This window comes from Lutjanus erythropterus, chromosome 2 (assembly GCF_056507025.1).
Source record: "Lutjanus erythropterus isolate fLutEry1 chromosome 2, fLutEry1.hap2, whole genome shotgun sequence".
NCBI lineage: Eukaryota > Metazoa > Chordata > Actinopteri > Lutjaniformes > Lutjanidae > Lutjanus > Lutjanus erythropterus.
In genome coordinates this window covers 25,659,070-25,684,830 of record NC_139318.1, presented here as the reverse complement: position 1 = coordinate 25,684,830, position 25,761 = coordinate 25,659,070, and the positions used below count along the sequence as shown (strand labels likewise).

Sequence of the window (25,761 nt, the reverse complement as noted above, 5' to 3'; positions counted from 1 at the left end):
AATGTTCTGAAAGTCTGAATATATAAATATATAAATCTTGTATATTTATGTTAAGTTAATGAGAAAAGATTAGTCGATTACACTAAATGCCAGTACGATTTTTACAGTGTGCTGAGATTTCCTCGTTACAGTGTAACCAGCATGATCTCAATAGGTCGAAGTCTATTAAACTATAAACTTAATGTCTACTAAACTATAAACCATTTTTAGTCAAAACCAGACTCAACCTTGAACACTGGCGTTGTACAAAGAGCTGCATTTAAAACACAGTTAACACCTCTTAACTGATGTGTTTGTTCTTTGACTTGTTATGTGGATTTGGCAGAGATCCTTTCTCTCACAGTTCTAAGTAAACTGTGCCTTGACAAACAAGTTTTATCACCTCCGCTCATAAGAATGCGCATACCTTTGACCCACACTAATGATGCTGTTCATTGAGAGAGGACAATCGCACGCAACACAAAGACACATGGCTGACACAGCAGCTCAACTGGTTTGACCACATTATGTTGAACTAAATTCAAAACGTTGGCCTGACTGTCACTCTCTGGAGATATGTAAATCAAAGTAAGAACAACAACCACCTGTCGTGTACTTTTTAAAGTGACGCAGATAAACGAGATATTTTGACAGTAAATTTACTCAGGTTTATTTACTGCAACTCTGACTGATCCTTTTATAAGGGTTTATTCATTTATTCTGCAATATTTCAGACTGAAATGTCTCTCTCCACAACACTTATCTGCTTGCTGCATTTGTTAGTTTACAGATTCAGATAAGATCACCTTTGTTTTAACTTCCAGTAAATGAGCTGTAAGCGCCACCCATTTGAACCAGATCTGTTGTAGAAAATTTACCCCATATATTGTTAATTTTATTTAAATAAAGTTTTGATTGCAGGACATTTTATCGCTCCTGTTTTTATGTAGTGATTTTTGCCAGTACTATAGCCCACTTTTCACAACTCTATATATCTTTTTTTCTTTTTTTGAGGGGTTATGGGTTTCCTATCCATATTCAGTGTAGTAGCTACAGTAGATTGCGGTCAGCAGTTTGGAAAAGCAGCAAACACATCAGCACAGAAGCTAAGCAATGATTTAACTTAAGTGATTTAACTTCAGTTTCCTGTCAGAAAAAGCTGTCTGACATTGTAAATACAACATACACTTTGAATGATATTGACTTTTTCTTCTTCTTTTTTTTGTTTTACATTTTGCTGCTGACACTCTTGACAAGTACCTCATACAACCCCCACTTCAAATAATCAGAACTATCCCTTTAAATCAACTTCTATTTGCTTTCAAGTGGAAAACACCACTGTCAGCCAGGTTGCTGAAATGACATGGGACGTGTAAACAAAAGAAAAATAGATCAATTTGAAGTCTGACTGTTTCTCCTGTACAAATATTAGGTTATATAAACAGTGGAGTGCTTTCACTTTAGGATTTACAGTGAGGATGAACAGAGATATGCAAGGTTACAGGTTAATATTGATGAATTCTTTGCCTATGATGTACTAGTGCGCTTAGCAGAAGTACGAGCTAGGTCAACAAGACACTGTGGGACTGTGGCAGTAAGCTTTTAACTAGGCTGTTACAAACCCTGTGGCAATGTTTCAGTGTTTGACCATGAGTCTGTTCTTCTCTACTGTCGGTGATTAGCAAACATGAAACAGTATACCTCTTCTTTAGCTACAACAACAGCATGTTTGGATTATCATGTTTAACAATGTAATTTGTAAATAAAGTCTGTTTTTAATTACATGACTTTAATCTTTTAATTTCATGTGATAATAAAAGTAGAATTGATGCTTATTAACAGCTCTGTACATTCAGGACATTTTGAAAGGTAATTCATTTCACGCAGGTCTGTTGTGCTGGTGAAAAACACCACTATAAAGTATTTTTAGAAGGAAATTCTTAGATTGACAAATTATGAAACATGTGACAGATCTGGTAAATATTAAATAATTAAGTTGATTCAAGACAACCAAAGATCTGAGATACTATTTATTTGTTTATATCAGAAACAGGTGGAAAGTCTTTTTCCACGATGTTTCCCAGTTAAAGTTGCGTGACGATGAAATTGTCAAGGGGACTCCGCAGGGCAGACTCAGCAGACATGAGCCAGCAGTCCAGAGTCGGAGAAGAGACAATACTGTAGTCAACAGCATTCGACCTAGAAAATTGAGACAAAAATAGTCATCAGTTGCCATAAACATTTTTGTGTATCAGAGTAATAATAATTATAGCACTAATGTGTACCTGGTAACATCAATCTCCTGGTTGTTGATCTTCAGTTTTGGTGAAGGAGTTTGCTGCACCTCCTCATAATCTGCAGGCTTTAGGGCTGGACACACAGAGGACAAACAAAATAGTAATGAGACTGAAAAGCTGGCATGTAAAGAGACACAGGTGGATGCAAACATTGCTTCAACATATTATTGACGTGATATTAAATCATACAAGCAAATCCAGCCCACCTAAAAGTCCTGTAACGTTGGGGTCCGATGGCTGCTGTCTTAAAACCGGCCAGAGGAACGATGCTGTACCTTTATCTTGAATTAAGATGACCATGCGCACATCTGCAGCTGCAACATCTACTTCCTTGTTCCGCCTTATCACTGTCATACTAGAAAAATATGCACATCATCATAACTTGCATAACTTTTGCACTCTTTTTAAAGGCCCTGCACACCTCTGCTAAGGTGATTTCACTTCTCTTGGCTTATTACACCCCTGCTCAGGCTGAAGAGATACACAGCTACACTGAGCATTACCTGAGTCCACCAATAAGAATGATGTTATTTATCCCACCTTGACAGGTGCAACAAAGCTAACAGGAGAGTGAGGAAGAAGATGGTCTGCACACTGATGTTGCAGAAAGATAAAGATGTTCCTTATGTTGAAATGTGGTTTGATAATCATCAGTTGTTGTTGTTGTTGTTGTTGGGTGTACCATGGGTGTGCAGGGCCTTAAATGTAAGCATCAGTTATGAATAGTATTTTACATTTATTTATACAAGAGATTTAATGACAAATTCAACATCATGAATATTATCAGTGACCTTTTTTCCCCTCAGTGCTGAAAGCCTCTTTTTTAGGGGGCACTTGTTTCAAAGGTTCAGTGTGTTAAGATTTATGCAAACCTCGTAGCAGAGTGTGGCAGAAATGGAATAAAATATTTATAAGGATGTTTTTATTAGTGTATAATCGCGTGAAAATAAGAATTGTTGCATTTTTGTTACCTTAGAACAGGGCTAAATAGCAAATAGATTAAACAGGAAAATCACTGAGGGTTTGTTAATTAATGGCTACAAATAGATTTTACTTTATAATGTTAACAGATAAAATTCAGCAAGTGGCAGAGGACCAGCCATGATTTGATTTGAAGTGTCTCATCATGTTGTATTCTTTCACCAGAGCTAGGCATTCATTGCACAATAAACACACCAGAATAAACTCTGTGCAAACAGTGCAGACTCACCTTCCAACAGTGATGAGATCCTGTCCAGTGTGCTGTGTCTCTGTCTGTCCCGTCCGTACAGTGATTCCCTGTGGGGAAACCTCAACGTGCTGGTTGGTTGCGAAATGGATGACAATCTTTTTGAAGCCTCCGCGCTCTACTGAATCAAGCTCACCGTTCACAGACAGTGCTGGACAAAACAAAACAAATGCAACCACACTTACACAAGTAAAACGATCATTTACAGAAGTAGAAATAGCAGTACAACAATGTAAAAAGATCTGATTACAAATGAAAGTACTTCATTCAAAATCCTACTTCAGTAAGTATACAGAAGCATCATAAGCAAATTCTACTATCCAAAGTATCAAAGATCATGCTGACAGGATGTTGTCAGAGGTGGCAGGTAACAAAGTACAAACAAAGTACAAATACTTTGTTATTCTACTTAAGTAGAGTATTCAGATATCTGTACTTCCAAAAGAATTCTATAAGAATGTTTTTTTCCTGACAAATTTTCACTTTTTCACCCTACATTTTAACAGAAAAATCTGTACTTTCTACTTCATATGTTCAAAACAGGCTTGTTACTTTAGGTTTTTTATGCATATACGGGGAACTATTGATTATTTTTATTTTTTATCATTATGCGCCACCTCCCCAACATCAAGACTGTTTAAACTCAGTGGATGGGAAAAAAACAGACATACAATGCCGCAGTGTTCATTACACACCACAGATGTAACAGGATGAAAACAACATAAAAGACATAACAAGAGGAAAATTACATAAAATATGCAATAAGACGAAAACAACATAAGACACGCAACAAGATAAAAAAAAGTAGAAGACATAACAAGAAACAACAAGATGTAACAAGACAAAACAAAAAAGACGTAACAAGATGTAAAAGATGCAACAAGAGATAAAAATGACAGATATGGTGTATTTGTATGTGGTAACAAGTCATAAATGTTGGGAATTAATCTTTAACAATGCATTGTGTTTAATATGCTAATCATATGCAGTAAGCGTAGGTGACAAATTATTATAGTGGAGTAAAAAGAAATAGTACGTCAGTCATGATTACTGTGGCCAAAAGAATTCATAACAGCAAATATATATTGGCAAATATATTTTTTACATTTTATAATCACATTTTTTTTTATTTATAACAACAATATTTTATTTTTAAATATTCACAGTTATTGTCAATATTGGTATATTGTTCCACCTCTATCTGAAATGTTAAAGCAGCATTACATTTTAATACCCAAGTAAAGTAGTAGTACTTCAAAACTGGACTCAAGTACAGAGTAAATGTACTGATTCAGGGCCTTCTTTCCACCAGTGTAATGTGGAGATATTTATGGATTGAAGCATACTATATAACTGACACAAAGATCCTGAGGAGAAAAGCAGAAAAACATCTATTTATTCTATTTTACTTTATTCCTTACATACGGAGAGCAAACGGCAAAATAGCAGGGGTTCACTGACTAGGCTGTTTAAGGGACTGAGGTGAAACAGCGATGGCACAAAGAGGAACATTACTGACCCCCGCTGGGATGGTGGAGTAGTTTAAGGAGGACATTTCCGGTGACATCGTAGCACAGTGGAAGAGACTGATTCTCAGCTTTCAGCAAAAACCTGTGGGAAAGAGGAGCTGCAGAGGGACAGAGTCACACACAGGAAAGGAAACACCTGGAAATAAACTTTGCTTTTGCTCTCAACACCGATTAAACAGAAGATGGATTGTAGCTTGTTTGATAATGACTTTGATGAAGATCATCTGAGATTTAGACATATTAACAAGGTAAAAGCATGGCTGTGATTGTGTGAGACTCATGTAAGAATTACAGAAATTTATTATTAAGTTTTGAGGAAAATTTCAGTCATTACAATATTATGTTCTTAAAATCAAATTGTGTTCACTATAATGTGCAATATCAGCATGGACAATGTTATGTTTAATGTTACGCACTATTACATAGCTTTGTTAAATACTTGATTTTGATTGGTCAGTTACAGCAGTCTAAGGTCTGTTATGTTTGTATAACTTTGCTTTGAAGAGCAGACTGTTGCTGAATTGTATGCAGCTCCGATCATAGACTCTGGATTAGCAATACAATCATTTTTATATCCATAAGATGTTTTTAAACTGTCAGTTTGTTTCAAAAATGTTTTTATTTATTTAGGTAGATAACCATGTAATAAGCAGGATAATTCGAGACCTGTCCACTTCACATTAAGGTATATTATTGTTTACCTAGTACATTCACTATCATGTGCAACATTATGTTCATTATCAGGTGCTATATTACATTACATTACTTTTCCATATCACCGCCAGTACTACTTTCAATGTCACTGCCAATACTACATTTCTATTTTTATTTGCTGTATTTTTTTACCTAACTATGTTGCTTCTATTGTCTATTGTCTTCTATTATTCTTGTTCTATTAGGCATTGTTGTTCTGCAATGACTCCTTACAGTTTATATTTTGTATTTCACTTTATATCTACTCTTTATCCTATTTTAATACTATTGTTTTCTATTTTTTCTTTATTGCTTTGGGAGTTACAGGCACACCTGTCTAAAAATGGAACATGTCCATGTTTTTATTTATTTGGTAACAATAGCATTATAAACATGTTTATTAGATCATAAGACATTTTTAGGCAGTCTTATAAACTTGTTAACAGTATATAGACTGCTTAAGAATGTTAATAGAAGCCTTATGACTTCCTTCCTGAGTTTAACTAACTTACCTACTATAGCATTGTTAATCCTTTTGTTGATTCTTTTTAAAGATTTCTACATACTTCATTATGCATTTATTAGCAGAAGGAAAAACCTAGTATAGATTTTAATTAGTAATGTAAAAAAGAATAAAAAATATAAATTAAAAAATAAATAGTAATACTAAAAAGACTGTTAAAAACTGTTAATAAGTGCATAATAAAGGATTAATTAACCTTAGTAAGCATTGTTCACACTTTAGAGCTGGTGCTTCCAAAATTTCCTAATTAACTGTTAATAAATGCATAATTAACTGCTGATAAAGGCATAATTTATTATGCAGGTATCTTAATAGAGCAATTACACAAGCTTAGTAAAGCTTTAACAATTACATATTGGAAGAAACTCATAAGACTTTTATTATCATTCTAAAGCACTCAATGAACTGTTAACAAGTTTCTTATGAAACTGCTTATAAATGTCTTATAATGTAACAATAAACATGTTTAATTCTTATATAGTCTTAGTAAGATATTAATGTTAATAAGCATCTTATATGGGTCTTTTTCCACTTATAACAAGCAACCTTAATATATAGTGATACCATTTTTTTTATTTTGGACCTAATTTGCTTATTTTACATGTGTTTTATTGTGTATTACTTAACGCATAAAGTGTTAATTAACTATGTCTGGAATGAGGGGAAAGACAGAAAACTAGCTTAGTATGTTTGTAATTAATTAATTAATGCAATAATGCCTGATACAATAAAAGACAGTGTAGCTTGGTTTTCAAATTGTTTCTCCCTGACCACAGGGCTTTTGTGTTGAACACAACATGGTGATAATGACAAGCAGTTAAAGTAAGGTCTTTACAGAACTACTTGCTTGTATATATACCACAACAAAATACTTTAAGTGTACTATGCACACGTGTGTTATAAACTCATTTATGATACTTTTTTGTACTTTTTGTGACGTTTTCTTATGCAACAGAAATAGACAGATTTCATAGAAATGATACCATTACATCGATGACGTAAATACTCACGATCAGTTGCAGCTTGTGGCCTATGGGTGGCTGGAAAATCGTCATAATCTGCTTCTACAGGATAATCGAACGCTAAATCAGGAAAATCTGTCAGTATGGTTACATAATGCCAGTTACACACACATATATTACAAAGCTTCAGAGGACATTGGATTAATTGACATCAATATTCTGACACCTAACTTCACCTTCAAAACACACCACTAAATATACATTATTCTAATCCTCACCAGTTAAAGTGAACCACAAGATTAAAGGGATAGTTCACCCAGAAATGAAAATTCAGTCATCAACTGCTCAACTTTATCCAGATTTGAAAACGGTGTTGCAGAATCTCCCAAACAATTAAAGTGATTAGTCACTTGTTTTCAAATGTTAAAAAAAAAAAACAACATAAAATGCCTTCATACTGCTTGTCTGGTGTAATCCAAGTGACCTAAAGCCCCAACATGCTGTTCATTTACATACACACACACCGTCACACCACACACACAGTTCAGATCTGCAGTGGAGATTTAGTCTTTAAAAAACATGGTATAAATGGCATATTTTAAGTCAACTTGTAATTTTGGGGCTTTAGGAGACTTGGATTACACCAGATGAGCAGTATGGAGGCATTTTAGGTTTTTTGTTTTGTTTTTTGTTGTTGTTGTTTTTACATTTGAAAACTGGTTGCCATTAACTTAAATTGTTTGGGAAATTCTGCAGTGCTAATTTTCTGTGAAACTCAGTGTTTTGTGGACTGAAAAACTAAACCCAAACTTCAGTCAGCATGAGGGTGAGTAGATAATAATTTTAATTTTTGGATGAACTATCCCTTTAATCTAATACTGATTTAAACAACCACAAAAATATGATAAGAGCTGTAAACACTATGGAGGGTTCTATATTTAAGATTTATCATAGATATCAGATTATTGTTATAAAACAGTGTGTGCACACTGATGAATTGTCTGACCTGTTGCATTTACTGTATTATGTGCAGAAAAAGGTTTAGGTACTAGGTACAGAAAATACATTTACCTGGAAATCGACCTGCATGTTGGACAGAACCGTCTGGCACCAGATAACCTGGAAAATGAACAGTCACATTTAAGAATTAAAAACTTGTTATTGTCGTTCATGTACATTTTCTGTTAAAAATATTCAAGTACCCAAAATAATTAGCCTCTGACTATTACACTTTTCAGGTTGCGAGTATCACTGAATTGCTTTGCATCCATCAAAGAAAACAGTTCAGAGATTATAACTTTAAGTTTTGTAATCACGAGAAAACATTTTAAAAATTACAAGACTTTTATTCTGAAATTGTAGGTAAACTATCTCATATCATTTAAGATAGTTTTATTGTAGCAATTTATTGTATCATTTAAGTCTTTTATAATCTGGGTTTTTTCTTTTCTGTTGATCAACAGAGTGACCTTTTTATGCAAGCTTAGGTGTAGGCAAAATAACTCCCTCAACATGTTAGCATACAATAGTTAGCCAGTTTTGATGACCTGTTTCTAAACAATGGCTAAAGAAAATCAGATTTTTTCTGTGTCTATGGTTACTCACTCTCCAGGACCACAAGTGTTACTTGAAAAATAATAATAATTAACCTGGTAGACCTGTACATGCTCACTCCATGGATGGACCATCTTTCTGCAGTTGCCACAGGGTTGGCTGACTGGATAGATATATTTGCTGTTTTTCAATTTACTGGGGGCAAGTTTTTGTGATTTTATTTTGCAAATTTAATTGTCTGCACAAGTGACAGGTGCCCCTCCATGACGGCACAGTACACATCCATTGGACTGGAGGATGAAGCCAGACCATTTTCACATCTATCGCAGTGAATTAAGGATTTATTTCGACCAAACCGGATTTGGTGATTGTTATAACAGTGGAAAGACTGAACAAGATGGTTTTGTGGAGTTTTATTTTGTTTCTGTCTGTCAAGTTTACAGAGTTAAGGGAAGAACTCAAATTCAGAGGGCACTGGGTTGTACTTTTGTGTTTAGTAAGGAATATAGGTGTGAGAACATTCCCTCTCTTGACACTTTCATTTTGTTTATTTTGTCATGGCTTGCACGTCTCCCAGCTTTCGTGTTTTGGGGTTTAACCATGGTTGTCTTTGTGTGTTTTTTTACTGGTCGAGACAAACTTCAATTTTTGAATTAAAAAGATTACAATTTTTTGTTTAGTTTTATTTAGTTCTTTATTTAGAATGATTTATAACTACTAAACAATCCCACATTAATGATGACTTTTCTAACATAAATGTGTATTTGTGTATGTAATTAAGTTTTTTTTTTTTTATGTATGAGGCAATTATTCTTTCGCCGGCTGTGGATTAAACTTTTGTCACACTTCAACAAACTGAGGTGTCAAAATGTGAACATGGCCAAAAAAAAATTGTATTTCAAAAATTGTTGTTAAACGCATTGAAGGGAAAGTGAATAATGGTTAATAATTTAATATTTTCAGTTGCAACTTTTAATTTCCAAGCATCCAAATAACGACATATCAGGTTCACAGCCTACTGGGAAGAATTTTTGAAATACAATATTTTTAGGGGGTTCTAAAAGTCAAAGATTCAAGTTTATCTAAAGAGCATAAGCAAATTATTTATTATTTATTTTTATTTCATTTTCATCTAGAATTATTTATAACTGCTAAACAATCCTGCATTGATAATAACATTTCCAGTATAAATGTGTATTTTTGTGTATATTTGTGTGTATGTGTGTACAGTATGAGGGAATAATTATCCTCTTGCCAGATGTGGATTCAACCTTAGTCATAGTTCAGCAAACTCAGATGTCAAAATATGAACCTTTCTTTTGAGCTGCAAAATCTCCACATATAGTTCAATAAATAACATTATTGACCAGTCATATCAAAAAAGTGATTATGCCATACCTGATGAAGAGGGACTGCCAAGAAGAGGATGTCTGTGTGCTGTTGACAAATCAAAAATGATATAAAGAAGAAATATAAATTATCACTGTAATATTAACTTAATGGCAAAACTTTTATTAAGTGAAGGCAGTTGCCTTGAGTTTTCTCAACTTTTTCTTCTTCTTCTTTTTTGACATTGTAGTAATGATGTTCTTGAACATGCTAAACCTTAGTCACACTTCAGCAAACTCAAGTGTCAAAATGTGAAATGTGAGACCATACTTTTAAGCTGCAAAATCTCCATATATAGTTAAATACATCTGGTGTGATCATTAGAACAGTGCATGAGTACCTAAATCATGGTAGGAGCCACCGACACGTCCTGCTGAAAAGAAAAAGATGATAACATGAAATTAAGACAGATAAATAAAAAAAGATTTTTGTATTTAGTTTTCAGTATTTTTTATTTTGTATGTACGAGGTATTCTGAATTTTGAGGCAAGTTAGGCAAAAATAGATTTTTGAGTTTTGTGCCCGACCCAAAATTTTGATAAAGTTTTACAACTAATAATCTTTTGTTGAGATGACATACATTTCTTCTTTAGAAAAACTTGAATCTTTGAGTTTTAGAAAAAAAAATTGTATTTCAAAAATTGTTGGTAAACGCATTGAAGGGAAAGTGAATAATGGTTAATAATTTAATATTTTCAGTTGCAACTTTTAATTTCCAAGCATCCAAATAATGACATATCAGGTTCACAGCCTGCTGGGAAGAATTTTTGAAATACAATATTTTTAGGGGGTTCTAAAAGTCAAAGATTCAAGTTTATCTAAAGAGCATAAGCAAATTATCTCTATTATTTATTTTTATTTCATTGTCATCTAGAATTATTTATAACTGCTAAACAATCCTGCATTGATAATAACATTTCCAGTATAAATGTGTATTTTTGTGTATATTTGTGTGTATGTGTGTACAGTATGAGGGAATAATTATCCTCTTGCCAGATGTGGATTCAACCTTAGTCATAGTTCAGCAAACTCAGATGTCAAAATATGAACCTTTCTTTTGAGCTGCAAAATCTCCACATATAGTTCAATAAATAACATTATTGACCAGTCATATCAAAAAAGTGATTATGCCATACCTGATTTAGGGTAACTGCCAAGAAGAGGAGGGCTGTGTGCTGTTGACAAATCAAAAATGATATAAAGAAGAAATATAAATTATCACTGTAATATTAACTTAATGGCAAAACTGTTATTAAGTGAAGGCAGTTGCCTTGAGTTTTCTCAACTTGTTCTTCTTCTTCTTTTTTTGACATTGTAGTAATGATGTTCTTGAACATGCTAAACCTTAGTCACACTTCAGCAAACTCAAGTGTCAAAATGTGAAATGTGAGACCATACTTTTAAGCTGCAAAATCTCCATATATAGTTAAATACATCTGGTGTGATCATTAGAACAGTGCATGAGTACCTAAATCATGGTAGAAGCCACCGAAACCACCTCCTGCTGAAAAGAAAAAGATGATAACATGAAATAAAAATATATTCGTTAATTCAAATAATTCATTTATAAATTAGCTTGCACCCTCCCAGGTGTGTCTCAGGGAGGCCCCCACCCCCCCCACCCCCCCAATCCCCCCCCCCCCATTTGATCCATTGAGGTCGGTAAAGCACAGTAAAAGTTGAATTGCCACTGAGCATCTAGATACACATGATGCAATTGATTATATTGAGAATAAATTTGGCTTTTTTTTTTTTTTTTTTTAGTTAAACGTATAAGTTTTATTAAAATCTTGCAAAGATGCAACATCTGTTTTCATATTATTTTTTGGTTGTGTTGCAAACTTATCTGATCCATCTTTGGATTTAAGAAGTTACAGTGTAAAAAAAATGTACAGGGAAAACAGTTCATTTTTGAATCGAAAGGATTCTATTTTTTATTTGACATGTATAAGGAAATAATTATCTTCTTGCAGATCTGTAATAAACCTTAGTCACACTTTGATCTGAACAAGGTCATTTTTTAAGCTTTTTAAATCTTCATATACTGTTGAATACATATACAGTGTAGTCATATTAATGCACGAGTACGTACTCGTCATACACCTACACTCTCATACCTTTTCTTCGGGAGCTTCTGCTAGTACTATCAAAACGACGACTTCCTGTCAAAAATAAAAAGATGTTAACATGAATTTAAGATGCAGTTGTTAACGTACTTTGAAATTCTCAAGGAGGTACCCCTGTGTCATAAAATAACATTTTGGCTAGGCAATGGCTTCGTAGTCTCGTATACTGGAATTAGGGGGGGGGGGGGGAGACTATTTCAACAAGACTTTTATTTTGTAAATGTGGGTAAACACACACTGTGAAAATGAAAAGGTTGAGAAAACTCAAAATTTCAAGGAAACTTATTTCAGTGGATTTTGAGTTTTGAGCCCAACTCAAACTTTTAAGTTGAATAGTTGAACCAACTAATAAAGTTTTGTTGAGATGATTTAATTTTATTTTTAGAAAAACTTTATTTCAAAACATTTTAAGTAAACTCAGTGAAGTGAAAGTGAATAATGGTTGATAATTTAACATTTTCAGCAGCGACTATTTAATTTTTAATCACCCAAATAATGACATATCAAGTTCACAGCTCACTGTGAACAGTTTTTGAAAATCTTTTTTTTTTTCTAAAACTAAAGGATTCAAGTTCATTTAAAAAAGAAAAGCAAATTACCTCAAGAAAAGAAAATAGGCCAGAGAAACTTTGTTTAATTTATTTCAAAATTTAGGAGTTTGAGTTTGATTCAAAACTCAAAAAGAGTTTTCTCAACTTTTTTTTTTTTTTTTTTTTTTTACAGTGCATAAATATATTGTTCAAGGCATTTTTTGTCATATTATATAAAAGTACCAAATTAAATTATTAAGGGCAGAATGGAGGATTTAGTAAGTCTCTGAAGCAAATTAATTACATTACTTTATATTGACTGTATGTTTTGCAGCTTTTCTTAAGAAAGAAAAGTATAGACTCATATAAAAAAAGAAATCCCTCTCAATCTTTGCCTATGAAGTGTATGGTGGTCTCTGTATCTGCATCGACCCTGCCTTTTGCCTGTTTTTTTTATCTCTACAAAGGAGGTTACATTTTCAGTTCCTATTATTTTGCTGTGTTTGGGATGTTTCTAGGTGTCAGCCTTTGGGCAGAACCTGTAGCCTCCCGTGAGGTTGTCTCACGAGGTTGAGACTCATAAAAACACTGCTGTCTCTGTCTTTCTTCTAATCTGTGTCTGTATTGTGGAAATATAATAAGCTGCAGGTTTGTGGTCTGTTGCATCTTTTTAAATAGTTTTGTTTATAGACTTTTGTATAAATTGTGATTTTTATTTATGTGCATAGCTTATTTTGACAGCTTCAGAGCAGACAAAGCCTTGGGGACCCTCTGTGATTCCTGGTGCTGCCACCAAAGGGTACCCGGGCCTCAGATTGCAAACCAGTGGTGTACACTATCAAACAGCAGGCTGCTGTCAGCTAGCAGGTGGTTGAAAGCTAACGCTAGTTGTTGTCTCAGTGTAGCTAATGTGTTATGAAATATGTTGTTTGAGCTTTAAATATGATCTACTGTCCTTCTGGATTTTCACTATCCATGTCTTTTCAGTTGCTGATCAGTCAGGAAGCAGTTTGTCAGATTCCCTATGTTTATATGACTTACAACCTGGAACACAACAGTATGACAACCCGAGTGTAACGTCAGATATGGTAATTTCAAGCAGTCCCAGTAGGAAGTCATCCTAAACAACACATAAAACAGTACACAAGTGTCATAAGGCTTCTCTATACTCTTATAATCAGACAGTTCCCCAGTACCCTTGCAAAAGGTTTTTAGCTCAGACTGTCAAGACCCCGGCCGTCACCTGCTGTCCAACTGCCAAGGCACCACACCCCCATACCTAAATCTTGCAGGTTGCAAGTGTGCATGACTGTAGCCTCATGATAATTCTTCTGGAGACAATGCATAGAGGCCTGGCTGCAAGGAGCTTGCAATATCACTCCTCCTCTATTTGATTCATTGAGATTAAACACTTTTGGTAAAACACGATAAAATTGCAAAACTGCCATTTAGCATTACGAGTGACCAGATTGTGACTGGTTAAATCTGGCAGATTTTTTTGTCGAGCATGAATTAGTCTTATTAAAATATAGCAAAGATGCAACTGTTTCATGTTATTTTTTGGTCGTAGTTAAAACTTATCTGATGCATCTTTGGATTTAAAGAGTTACAATATAAGTGTAAAAAAAAGGTATGGGGAAGCATCACAGAGAGAAGTGTGATGAAGTTTTTAATCCAAACAGTTTTTTATTCAGTTTGGTCTCAACAAAGGAGCCAATATTCTAAGCACAAAAACAACCACTCACTGTTACAAAGAGGATCGTTGAATTACCTTAGTGCATTTACCTCTATAAAATGTATAAAATACACTGATAAATTTTTCCTTAAGCGTCAGTTAGTTTAAATGCAAAGATGCACGTTTATTTTTGCGTTATTTTCTGGGTTGTATTTTAAACCTATGATGCATATTAGCATTTAAGATTTTATAATATGATATAATGTAATGTTTTATAATATCAATGTAAGAAAATTACTGCATTAATGCGTTTTCAAATCAAAAAGATTCTCGTTGTTTAGTTTTATTTAGAGTATTTTTCAGTTAGTTTATGAGGTAGTAATAATGTTCCTACAGATGTGGAATAAATTTTAGTCACACCTCAGGTTCCAGTCAGGAAACATGAACAAGGTCTATTATTTTAAGCTTCTAAGCTGTTTAGTTTAATACATTACTGTGTGGTCATGTCAGAATAGTGCACATGAGTATCTATGTCATACCTCTAGAGGGTGGTCCTGGAAGGGCTAAAAAGAAAAAGATGATAACGTTAAGAAGAAATTAAGGTACAGTTGTAAATTTACAATTGATATTGAGAATGAGAAGATTTACCCATGAGAAGGAATGTATACTGTCTGTATTCTACATGCCATACTATAAGCTATGTAGTGTAAAATAAAATATATTGTTAATTAATTAATAGTACATTGGTAATGTCAGAAAGATCCAGATGTGTGTATCATGCCTAGTAACACTCCTGCTGTCAGGATGAAAAACAAAGAAACAATAATTTATTTACTCTTACTCATGATGTTGACAAATTAGCTTGTATTGATGCAAAATTTTATGTCATGTCAGTGTTTAACCAGGACCATTAATCAGTTCTACAACTGCTCTACTGATGTTGCATGACACTTAGGTATTGGCAATTAATGTCAAGTGAATGTTAAAAAACTATTTGTTCTTAATTATCTAATTACAAACTGTGAATTTGTTTTTAATTTGTTTAGAAAAACAAATTAACCACTGTGTTGATTATTATCGATTAATTAACCATATCTCCATATTTATATATAGGAAAAAATGCAAATAAATAAATAAATAAAGTCCCACACTTGAAATTAGAAGTGCCACTGACAAATTTCAGACAGGGAATCTATAGTTATTATTAATGTAATAACTAAGTGAAAAAGGCTCCTAATTTCCCTGATATGAACATTCAATGGCTTTTTTGGGGGGTGAACTTTCCCTTAAACTTAATCTTAATCAGATTATGTTCATGTGGCCATTGTATAGATTTTATTTATTTTAGGCTGAGTATGCTTGCTTTGTAGTTTTGCTTCTGTTCCATGAATAGAACCTCATACTGTTATCATTCTGTGTGTGGGGACAGGATTCAATAAATTTAATGTTTCATCCCTGATCAGACGTCTGTGGCTATAATATAGTGAATCAGAACTTTTTTAATAAGCAGTCAGTACCTTATACAATCTCACAAACTACAGTGTAATTACACCATTAGCTTGCGCAGATGTGTCTTACCTGGAAAACTACGTGGCCTTGCTAAGAGAGAAATGATGACAAAGAGCTGCTGAACACTGATGATTTGACACTGTGTTTGTGTTTTGCTCAGATTTATGGTTCTTACCTCCTACACCAAACCGGGGTGGAGATTGTCCTACAGGAGGGTTCCTTGCAAGTGGTGTTTCACCTTCTTTGGGTTTATGGAGCACATCTGTATTCTCCCCCAGAGGTTTGGTGACCACCATGGATGTGAGTGGGGTCACAAAGTTGTACTTCAGCGACAGCCTCATGGCCTCCTCTTTCACATTCTGCTTCTCAGGTCCAGATAACTGCAGTCTGTGTCACAAATTGTTTATGCACATGTGTCCTGTCTTGTCCTTTACATGTGTTCTTAACCAGACAGTTGAAAAATGAACAAATCTGTTTGTTTGAGTGGTTCTTGCATGATACCTAATGAATCAAATACACAACACTGGTCTAAATATTACTTTTAACTTATTTTTAGACTTAGATTACTCATAATTTTCCGTTTTCAGTCATTGTTCGGTTAGGTTTAGGTACAAAAACTACTTGGCTACGTTTACAAAAAGATCATGGTTTATGGTTAAAATAGATCCTTTCACAACATTAAAAAGGGTCTATGGTAATCACATGGACACATCGTCAAGGCAACAAGAACTAGCCAATCACAGCTCAGTATCAGTAGCCAATCACAACACAGTAGGCTAGGAATAGGCAGAACAGTCTTGAGGGAAAAAATAATGCAGCAAGTTTCCTCTTAGATTGCCAATAGATTAGTGCTGAAATGATCAGATGATAAGTAATGGTTTTAGCATTAGCATTGACGTCATCTTAAGCTAACTAGCTATGGCTGATAAAATCTGTTAATCTGCTCAGGGACAGTTTTCTGCCACCAAAGTCAGTCGGTCATCAGCTCGAAATGAGAAGTCTCCATTGTTTACTTCTGTGTGAAATAAAAGATAAAAAAATAAATAAAGCAAAAATAAAGTACATAGAGAGTACAGATATTTGTGTTAAAATGTAAGGAATAAAAGTCAAAACTTTGTCTGACGAATAATCAAGTTAAGTACAGATACTTGAAATCTCTACTTAAGTACAGTAACAAAGTATTTGTACTTAGTTACTTTGGGGCTCACCTTTGATGTTTAGAGAATGATTTGTGGGTCAACTAGCTGGCTGATGTAGATTAGTCAGCCAGTTAGCTAGCATTTTGCTAACATTAGCTATCAGATGTAACTAGCTAGCTATTGATTGATGTAGCTAGCTAGTTAGCTAGTCTTCACAGAACACCCTAATGATACAATACAATGATACAATAGTTAGCTACTGTTTTGCTATAGTTGGTTAAGGGTCTATTGATTAAAACAGTTTAAGTCACAGTGAAACTGCTAAACATTCTCTGGTTCAAGCTTCTTGAATGTCAGTTTTTTAAAGAAAGCAATTTACAGACACCACCTTGGCCTCTGGAAAATGAATGAGCCTTTTCCACCTCTTGATTATATTTCCGCTCAACAATTAATTAATTAATTAATTAGAAAAATGAGTGCTGTGGCTCTTGAATTATTGATTGGAAACAAGAGGAAAGATATAATATGATTGACACCACACTCACTCTTTCTCCAGGAGCTGTTTGACTGTGAGGTAGGCCCAAACCCTCTGAATGCGGCTGTCAGACGCTGTTCCAGTGGTCTCCACGGTCTCATTTGTTTCAGAAAACACCATCTTTTTAGTGCTCTGCCATTGTCCAAACGAATTGTCATGTGAGTGTACACAGGGACTTTCAGAAGCCTTTCAGAATATTACGGCAGATGAGCAGTTTGGATCAACCCTTACCGAAATGGCCACAACTTGTGGAGTGAAGGTTTCAATGTCGTTGTCAGTGATCTGACCTGCCACCACAATCTCAGAGCCATTATAATACTGGCTGAAGTTGGTCTGGGTTAGGTTGGTCCCACCGATATAGATCATTGTCACGTCTGTCAACAGAGGAGTTGCCACCTCTTCATAGAAACCCTGCAGACAAACAATATGGATACTGTGTAAATGTTTAAAAGAGAAATATGTAAGACCCCAGACTGAGTACTGCAGTCCAAATTGTGAATTGGAGCCACAGTCCATATAATAAATAGGCTGAATCCTATTTAATACATGGTTTATGGTTGAAGGAGTTGTTTCCCTCCTCCTCCCCCACTCAAAGCCAGGCACGTGGTTATATTTTGACTATGACAAGTGATGACAAGTCCTACACTGTAAGTTGATCAGCTATTTATAACTGTCAATTGCCTGTCAATATAAAGCTACGCCTGTTATCCTGGAAACAAAAGCCCAATGCTCTGAAAATACACACAGTTTAGTGACTGCCTGCGAGGCTCCATTAACCTATTGTTTTTTGGGTTTTTTTTCTTTGTTTTTTTTAAAGATGATTTCTTTAGCTTTTTTGCCTTTAATCATAGTGACAGCTGAAGGTATGACAGGAAAGGGGAGTGAAGGACTCGTAACCGGTGGCCGCTGCAGAGGACTAACAGCCTCAATACATGGCGCGCACGCCCCACTAACCGAGCCACAGGGGTGCCCCTAACATATTGTTTAATTTAACCATTATAAGTTTAATAATGATTTCTTATGACTCATAAACAGAAACTTACTTATTTGGCGAACAGTTGGCATTAATCTTAACTCAAATAAATGGGAAACAAGTGATTTAAAATACCTTCAGCTGCAAATCAGCATCAGAGTCTTCATAAATCCGCCGTGCCGCGCCGTTGTTCTGCAGTGCCATCTTCTCAAGGAACTCAAAATTGACATCAAAACCAAAACCGAGACAGTAGAGTGGGAATTTATCCGCAATAGCCCGTCTTACATTTGAATGTATTCTTTCAAGATTTGTCTCTCCTGAAAAGACACAAGACGTGTGAATAAAAAAAAAAAATTAAGCTCAAATTCCTTTACACAATGCAATCAAACAACTATCCTGTGATCAGTAGAGGTTACAGTGAGTACATATACAAATTTTATAGACTTAACTGTAAATTTTGTTAAAGGTGTATTAATTTCAATGTCCATGCTCTTTGAAGTTCAAGAGGAGAAAGACTAATCCCATTTTTCTGGTGAAAAGTTATTCTTTAAACATTTGTGTATGTAATTTATAAAATGGTTTAGTTTGCTTTAAAAACACTTGTCCTAGACAAGAATTCACTTCAAACAGTTAAGAAATGTGTTAAAAGCCCTCTAAATCTAAACCTGTAATACAGTAATGCCTACTGATAACATAGGTGCCATTATAATCACTTTTGTTTTGTGAAATTGATTTTTATGAAAATGCTGGCCCTTTAAAGTTGTGTCCCAGATTTACTTCAACTCGGTCAGATTTTTACAAAAACATGATTTAATCAGACATAAAAATGTTTAGCTCTACCCCATGAACCCTTGTCTCACTTCCTGTTTTTAAAAAGGCATGAATTCTACTCAAGCACCAGTAAACTTTCTAAATTATTTGAGCACTTATAAATAAAAGCTGAAAAAGAATTTTTATTAGCATGTAGAAAACTCTGAGCAACTTCTAAATAAGTAAAACAAAATGGGTACTCGCTACAACTATGCCGTGAAATTCAATTATTTTGTTAGTTGTTGTATTTATTGTTGTTTGCCTATAAGCCATACAGATTCAGCTAAAAGACAGAAAAACTTGCTGGAACAGAAATAAAATCTTCAAAAAGTTTGTCCGGTTCTCAGTAATGACTAATGGTATTTGTGCACATGTTTGTGTGAATGTGTGTTGTCTCGTAACCTGTGGTTGGGTCTCCATCAGTGAGAAGTATAAGGATAGATGCTGAACCCTCTCGGGGATGTGCATTCAGCATACGTGCTCCTTCCAACACTGCTCTGTTAATGTCAGTGGCTGAAATGACCAAACGAAAAAATGTTTCTGTACTGCCTTTCTGCTGCCAGATCCTCACATGCCTTAATAAAATATTTACCAAAAATCTCACCTCCTCTATCCATAATTTGCCGTGCAAATTTCTTGGCACTGTCCAAGTTTTCCTGGTCGGCTTGAACAAGTTCTCGTTTCCAGTGAAAAATGTTACTATCAAAAGTGATGAGACCAAAGTGGTCATCTGCTGCCAGGTCATTCAAGATATGGATTAATGCTGTGCGGGTCTGGGCAAAAGCATCATTCACACATTAGAACTTTTATTCAAATAAGAAGCAATGTGATATTTGTGTTCCTACATTGTGTAGTTAATAAAATAGTCTGTGAAATAAATCAAGTGACAAAAATTAAAATGCAAACACTTCAGAAACTGTACCTGTTGGATTTTCTTGCCATGCATGGAGCCACTTTGATCAATAATGAAGACAACATTTTTTGGTATGCGGGGAAGACTGGATGGAGCAAAGTGATGAACAAAGTACCCATCTGATGTCTTGGAGGGAGTGAGAAGAAAGTGTGATTAGTTAACAAAGATTGCTGAAAAGACGAAATATACATTTCAGTAAATATTTTTTTGTTTTAGCTCTTATAGATTATTCATGTTCAGTGCTAAGAGACTATTCAAAAACAACAGCCTTGCTGTACCTTGATGTCCCCCAGTGAGGTGTCCCTTTTGACATCATAAACAATAACCAGATCTCCATTCATACCCTGCTCTCCACAGCTGTCACATGTTTTCTGTTGGTCCTCAGTTGGGTAGAAATACACCCACGCCTGGAAACAGGATGAATCATTTTTATAGACATGGAAGTCAATAAAAGAGTTGCATTGGTCAAAGGAAATGCACTAGAATAAGGAATAAACCAGAGTGAAAAATGTCCACTGTTAACGAATATAAATTTGGTATGCACATTGTAAACAGTCCAGTGTCCAGTGCCATATTGATGCCATTATGTGTAGTACAGGTGATCAGTTGCATATAGATGAGAATAAGGTTGCAACTGAGTTACATACAGATCATAACTTTGCACCACTGCATGCTGTACCTCTTTGTCTATATGTGTTTTGGTGATGGCATTAGCCAGGGCTTTGGTACTCAGTCCTCCTTTAACCTCCATGAAATTGATGCCAGCTTTCTCGTTAATGTACACATCAACCTGGCATTAAGGAGGAAATAAAAATAGAATAGTAGTTAGACTCTCTGACCATACAGGATGTTATTACCCAAATATTATTTTTTTCTGGATGATCAATGAATAGATTTTTTGAAAACAGGAAAGACTGACCTTGAAGTCTTTGACAGGCTGCATGGGTCGAGCGTGGATTTGCAGCTCGTACTTGCCAAGCGTACGTTTCAGCAGTTCCTCGTATGTGAGCTCAAAGGTGACTTTTTTGTGAGCAGCTATAGTCACAGAGGTCTTAAACTCCTCAAGGGTCCTCCCTACAGAACTGCAACAGAGAAGATCATTTGCTGGGTGATATGGATAACCCTTTAAAATGACCCCTCATTACCCTCAGTGTGGGTATGGGCAGTGAGTAGTTTGAACAAGGGTGACTTTTCCACCACAGATTCATTAACAGAACTGGGTTTTACAATCCCTGAAGATTCAGGCATTGTAACACCCAGATTGTTTCATCTGAAGGATTTTAAAGACCTGAGGATGTGAAAGTAGCCAGCATTGTGCAAGAAAATAAACAACATTTTGTGCAACAGAGAATTACAACATAAAAAACACTTATATAAGCCCTGGCAAGAAACTGATTCATTGATCGATGTACCTGACAATCCCAGCACTTTGGCCACGGGACACGGCCTCAGTGTACTGTTGCTGAGCTTGCTCCTTAGCTTTCACAACACCATCATACACTTGGCCGTCTATTGTCCTGAGGAAGACCACGGAAAAGTCTTTATTTATACACAAATACATGTGTACCCCATGATTTATTTTCCTTATTCTTTGATGTACAATTATTTATGTGCAAATTCCTGTAAATATTCCAAGATAATTCACACACATTGCAAATTTACTGATGAAGGCATTCTTGGGAATCCGGACATGGAATTCTATTTCCTTTGACGAGTCCATACGATTGGCCACTCGGCTTGTGATGACAGTGGTGGCATAACGACTGTTCACTGTGGAGTTGATGTGAAAGCTGTAGATGTCCCAGTCATCCTGAGCAAATACAAGAGGCAAATTTCACAATTAAAAATAAAGTTTGATCTCGCTGGCTCAAAACCAAACCTGACCAAAGATCAGATGATAGTGAAAAACAAAGTGTTGGTGGGTGGCATCAGTGAAATCTCATTGGTCTAACTGCAGAAACACCCCTTCCATAATCACATGGCAGTGACTTGCACACTCTCTATTCCCAAACCTTAACATCAAGTCTTGAAACTACTCCCTACAACATGGGTTATACACATTCAAATTCACAATGCTTTCTCACTTAGGAGTATATTGCATTGTTGACCTAAAGTGTAAAGCAGTGATAAATGTGTGTTACACCACAGAAAGTGGTATTAACCACCCAGTCAGATTTGTTATTAGTTGTTGGTTCCTGCATGTAAGTGCTCACAACAAGCTCTGTGTATTATCTTGATTAACTGGGTCATGGTTTCTGGAAAGAGACAGTGGTTTTGCATTTTTCAAATGACTTTTTGGTGCTTGGAGCAAAACAGGATTTGTGCCATTTAATCCCATTTTATTTGAGAGAAGGCAGAAATCTCTACAGCTGATGTCTCCAAAACTCAGCTACTCACATCGAAACTGTATGCCTTTAACAGTCTAACACCACAATTCAGTACTACATAGTTCTCAGTCTTTTCAAAAATTTCTAACTATTTCTTTAATGTGCTAAACTTTCCTTTCCTTTACACAGACTTTAAAATAATCCACTGGAATTTTCCATAAAGTAACCCTAACATTTACCAACACCGTCCAATTACTAAAATTTAATGTATTATCTTCAAGTGACTTTGTCCCCATGACAACATTAATCACACACAAAACAACACCAAAGGTAGAGAGCCAGCAGGTCCTTCAACCTGTTCTTTTTTATGTTTATCAGAGGCAAAGTTCAATGAATTGCAGCAGCTGGCGAAACTCAAGCACAATCCTCAATTATCTGTTAACTAACCAATGGTAAGATATAGATATATTCAATAAATCAACTTTTCTTGCAATGTAGTGCTCTGTCCTTTAGGTTCGGTGACCTTACCTTGTTTGGTAGTGTGGTAACCAAAGCCAGCAGCAGCCCAAAGAGGGTGATTTGCACCACAGTTCTCCCCATGATGGCTCCCACCAGAGTGCAACTCAGGCAGCTGAAACTGTCTTTTGAACTCAAACAGACAAGGACAGCATTAGTGTGTACATATTTCTTTAAAAGGGCAAACTCTTCTTTTTCTCTCTCTGCTCATGTGACAAAAACACACACACCCACACGTAAACATCACACTGCCATCCACCAACCCACATGCCTACACGTACACACAGACTTTGCTGCCAAAAAATCACAGATTAAGTTAACAGGAATCATCATGACAGGAAGAAAAAAAACAGACACTTATCAGGAATTCAACTGCTTATTTGAGATTTACTGTTAACAATGTGGGTCCTGCAAGTCACAAGTCTCACGAGTCACAAGTTTGCACTCAAGTCTCAAGTCAAGTCCCAAGACTGATAAGTCCCAAGTCTTGAGTTTCGAGTCCTAAAAAGTAAAAATGTAACAGTGAGTTTCCAGCCTTGTTGATTTACAAATTATTTGGTTGTTAGCTAAATGTTAGTTGAGCACTAACTCACTAAATTTTGTTATTATTTGCCTCAACTTAACATTCTTTGTGCATCTTCAAATTTAAAAGTTGGAAGTCACTGCAACTTGTTTTACATTAGACCACAGACCTTCTTCATGTCAGCCATATTGATATGAAGTAATAGGAGGGGAAAATGATGGGTGTCACAATATGCAACTAAGGTCTGAAACCCAAAAACATTTGACTTGCCTCTCAAAGGATTAGTTTAGCATTTATAAATTTATATTGACAACCTCGATACTACCTGTAAATCTCAGTGTTCATTCGTTTTTTGTTGTCTTCCTGTGAGAGATGTTCCAACTGAATCTCTGGAGGTGAAATACTTTGATATTTACAACTATTCGATCAAATCACCAGCTAAAATCATCATTTAACCTAACAAAGTAAAACCAGGCCTTCTATAGCTTAGTTTGTTCAACTTCTACAGTTTGTCTGGACAAATTAGCGACTGTAACTGTCAGGATCCCACAGTTTTCCCATTCATCCTGATGATGCCTCATATCTGTATCAACTTTTACCTTCTTAAATGCTCAGTTTTTCAACAAAATTATCTTTTGCATCATTTTTTCAGTTCAGTAACGTAATATTAGTACTTCATGGTTCTGTCCTGTGATTTGACTGGATGCTGCTGAGATGGAAGCATCAACTTGCTGGGACTGGATATGGTTAATGTTAGTCAATTCAGGAAATAAAGAGAAATTAATTGATTCATGGCACCCTTTTAAATAACATACTTTTACATCTTGGGGGCTTGGGGGAAAGTATCAAGAATTTTTAAGTCAAAAGGCTCAAGTCCAGGTGAAGTCAAGAGTCAATGGTGTTGTCCAAGTCATGAAATTTGTGACTCAAGTCCAAGTCATGTGACTCAAGTCCACACCTCTGAAAGCTTTTCATGCAAACAGCCAGTCTTGGTTTGAAAACGTAAAGAGATACACAGAGACAATTTGGCTTTGTATGTTCAGAGCGCACCGTTAATGAAACACATACATGACTAATATTGTATGGTGTCAAGCAAAAATGAATTTATTATTTCTGTCTTCAAGTATGTACAGCTTTTGTGAAAGAGTACCGATTGGACGAGGTCAGGAAATGGCGGGAAAACAGGTGGTACAGCAGGCAAAAGCAATCATACACCTAGCTTTCATTGCAAGCGTTAAAGAGGTCAAAGACAGGAGTTACTGTGTAAAGCACAAAGTAAATAGCTGCATAGGAAATGATCTCAAGAAAAGAAAATCTATATCATGGTAGAATCTTTTAAGACAAATATTTAAAATATTGTCACATTGTGCAAACATGGAAAGATTTTAAAGGGGCACTCCACCGATTTTACACATAAAGTTCAGTTTACTCATCACAAGGAGCACTACCTCGCCTGTTAAGACTGTTATAATTAATGTATAATGTCTTCTGTGGCTCTGCAAAGAGCTTAAATATATATATCATTGTGGGAAATGTAGGTCCCAGTTTTTCTGGAGCTTGACCAATACTTGGCCTCTGCTATATACTTTTGAGCATTCCTTTTAAAATCTGCCACATGTGCTTCACCAGCAGTGTGGAAGTGCAATATTAATCGTTGGATTACCCTTTTAACCGTAATGAGCATGTTAGAATTGAAGCCGTTACGAGTTAAGAAACAGGCCACGAAGAGACTGATATAGCTGTTTCAGTAACTTCAGTCTGCAGTCAGTGCAAACTGCACTAAGATGTTTGTCTATAATAGCTCTCTCAGTTTTGAACATCTGTCTCCTCACACCCACCCGTCTACAGCTTTGTTTTTGCAGAATACATAAAACATTAGCCGTGTTTCCATCCAAAACTATCACAAATTTCAAGTAAATCCACTAAAGAAAATGTGAATGAATGTTTCCATCCACTACCATTATGCAATTATTTGGAGTTTGTTCATCAAAATCAGCAGTAGATGGTGCCAATGTTTCACTCAGAAAACCA

At 35.3% G+C, this 25,761-nt stretch overlaps 1 protein-coding gene across 1 annotated transcript; it reads right to left on the bottom strand.

Annotated features, from left to right (window-relative positions):
- Positions 1-1,996: 1,996 nt before the first annotated feature.
- Positions 1,997-23,306, bottom strand: LOC146331726 (inter-alpha-trypsin inhibitor heavy chain H3-like). Its single transcript, XM_084743156.1, has 26 exons — positions 23,220-23,306; positions 22,014-22,174; positions 21,777-21,881; positions 21,284-21,446; positions 21,044-21,154; positions 20,643-20,771; positions 20,374-20,490; positions 20,056-20,224; positions 19,854-19,964; positions 18,777-18,958; positions 17,900-18,079; positions 17,679-17,800; positions 16,170-16,381; positions 16,064-16,084; positions 15,025-15,048; positions 12,272-12,316; positions 11,623-11,658; positions 11,291-11,329; positions 10,164-10,238; positions 8,283-8,330; positions 7,260-7,331; positions 5,024-5,131; positions 3,487-3,655; positions 2,483-2,631; positions 2,265-2,349; positions 1,997-2,178 (listed from the first exon to the last, which is right to left on the bottom strand). The coding sequence occupies exons 1-26, from the start codon at positions 23,289-23,291 to the stop codon at positions 2,064-2,066; spliced, it is 2,820 nt and encodes a 939-aa protein (XP_084599282.1). The 5' UTR covers positions 23,292-23,306; the 3' UTR covers positions 1,997-2,063.
- Between the last annotated feature and the right edge of the window lie 2,455 nt (positions 23,307-25,761).

Coding starts and splice junctions, on each gene's coding strand:
- LOC146331726 (XM_084743156.1), bottom strand. CDS start 23,291: ATGGGGAGAACTGTGGTGCAAATCACCCTCTTTGGGCTGCTGCTGGCT. Junction 11,330..11,622: donor TGGCTTCTACCATGATTTAG/GTACTCATGCAC, acceptor ATTTGTCAACAG/CACACAGCCCTCCTCTTCTT. Junction 8,331..10,163: donor TGGCAGTCCCTCTTCATCAG/GTATGGCATAAT, acceptor TTCATTTTCCAG/GTTATCTGGTGCCAGACGGT.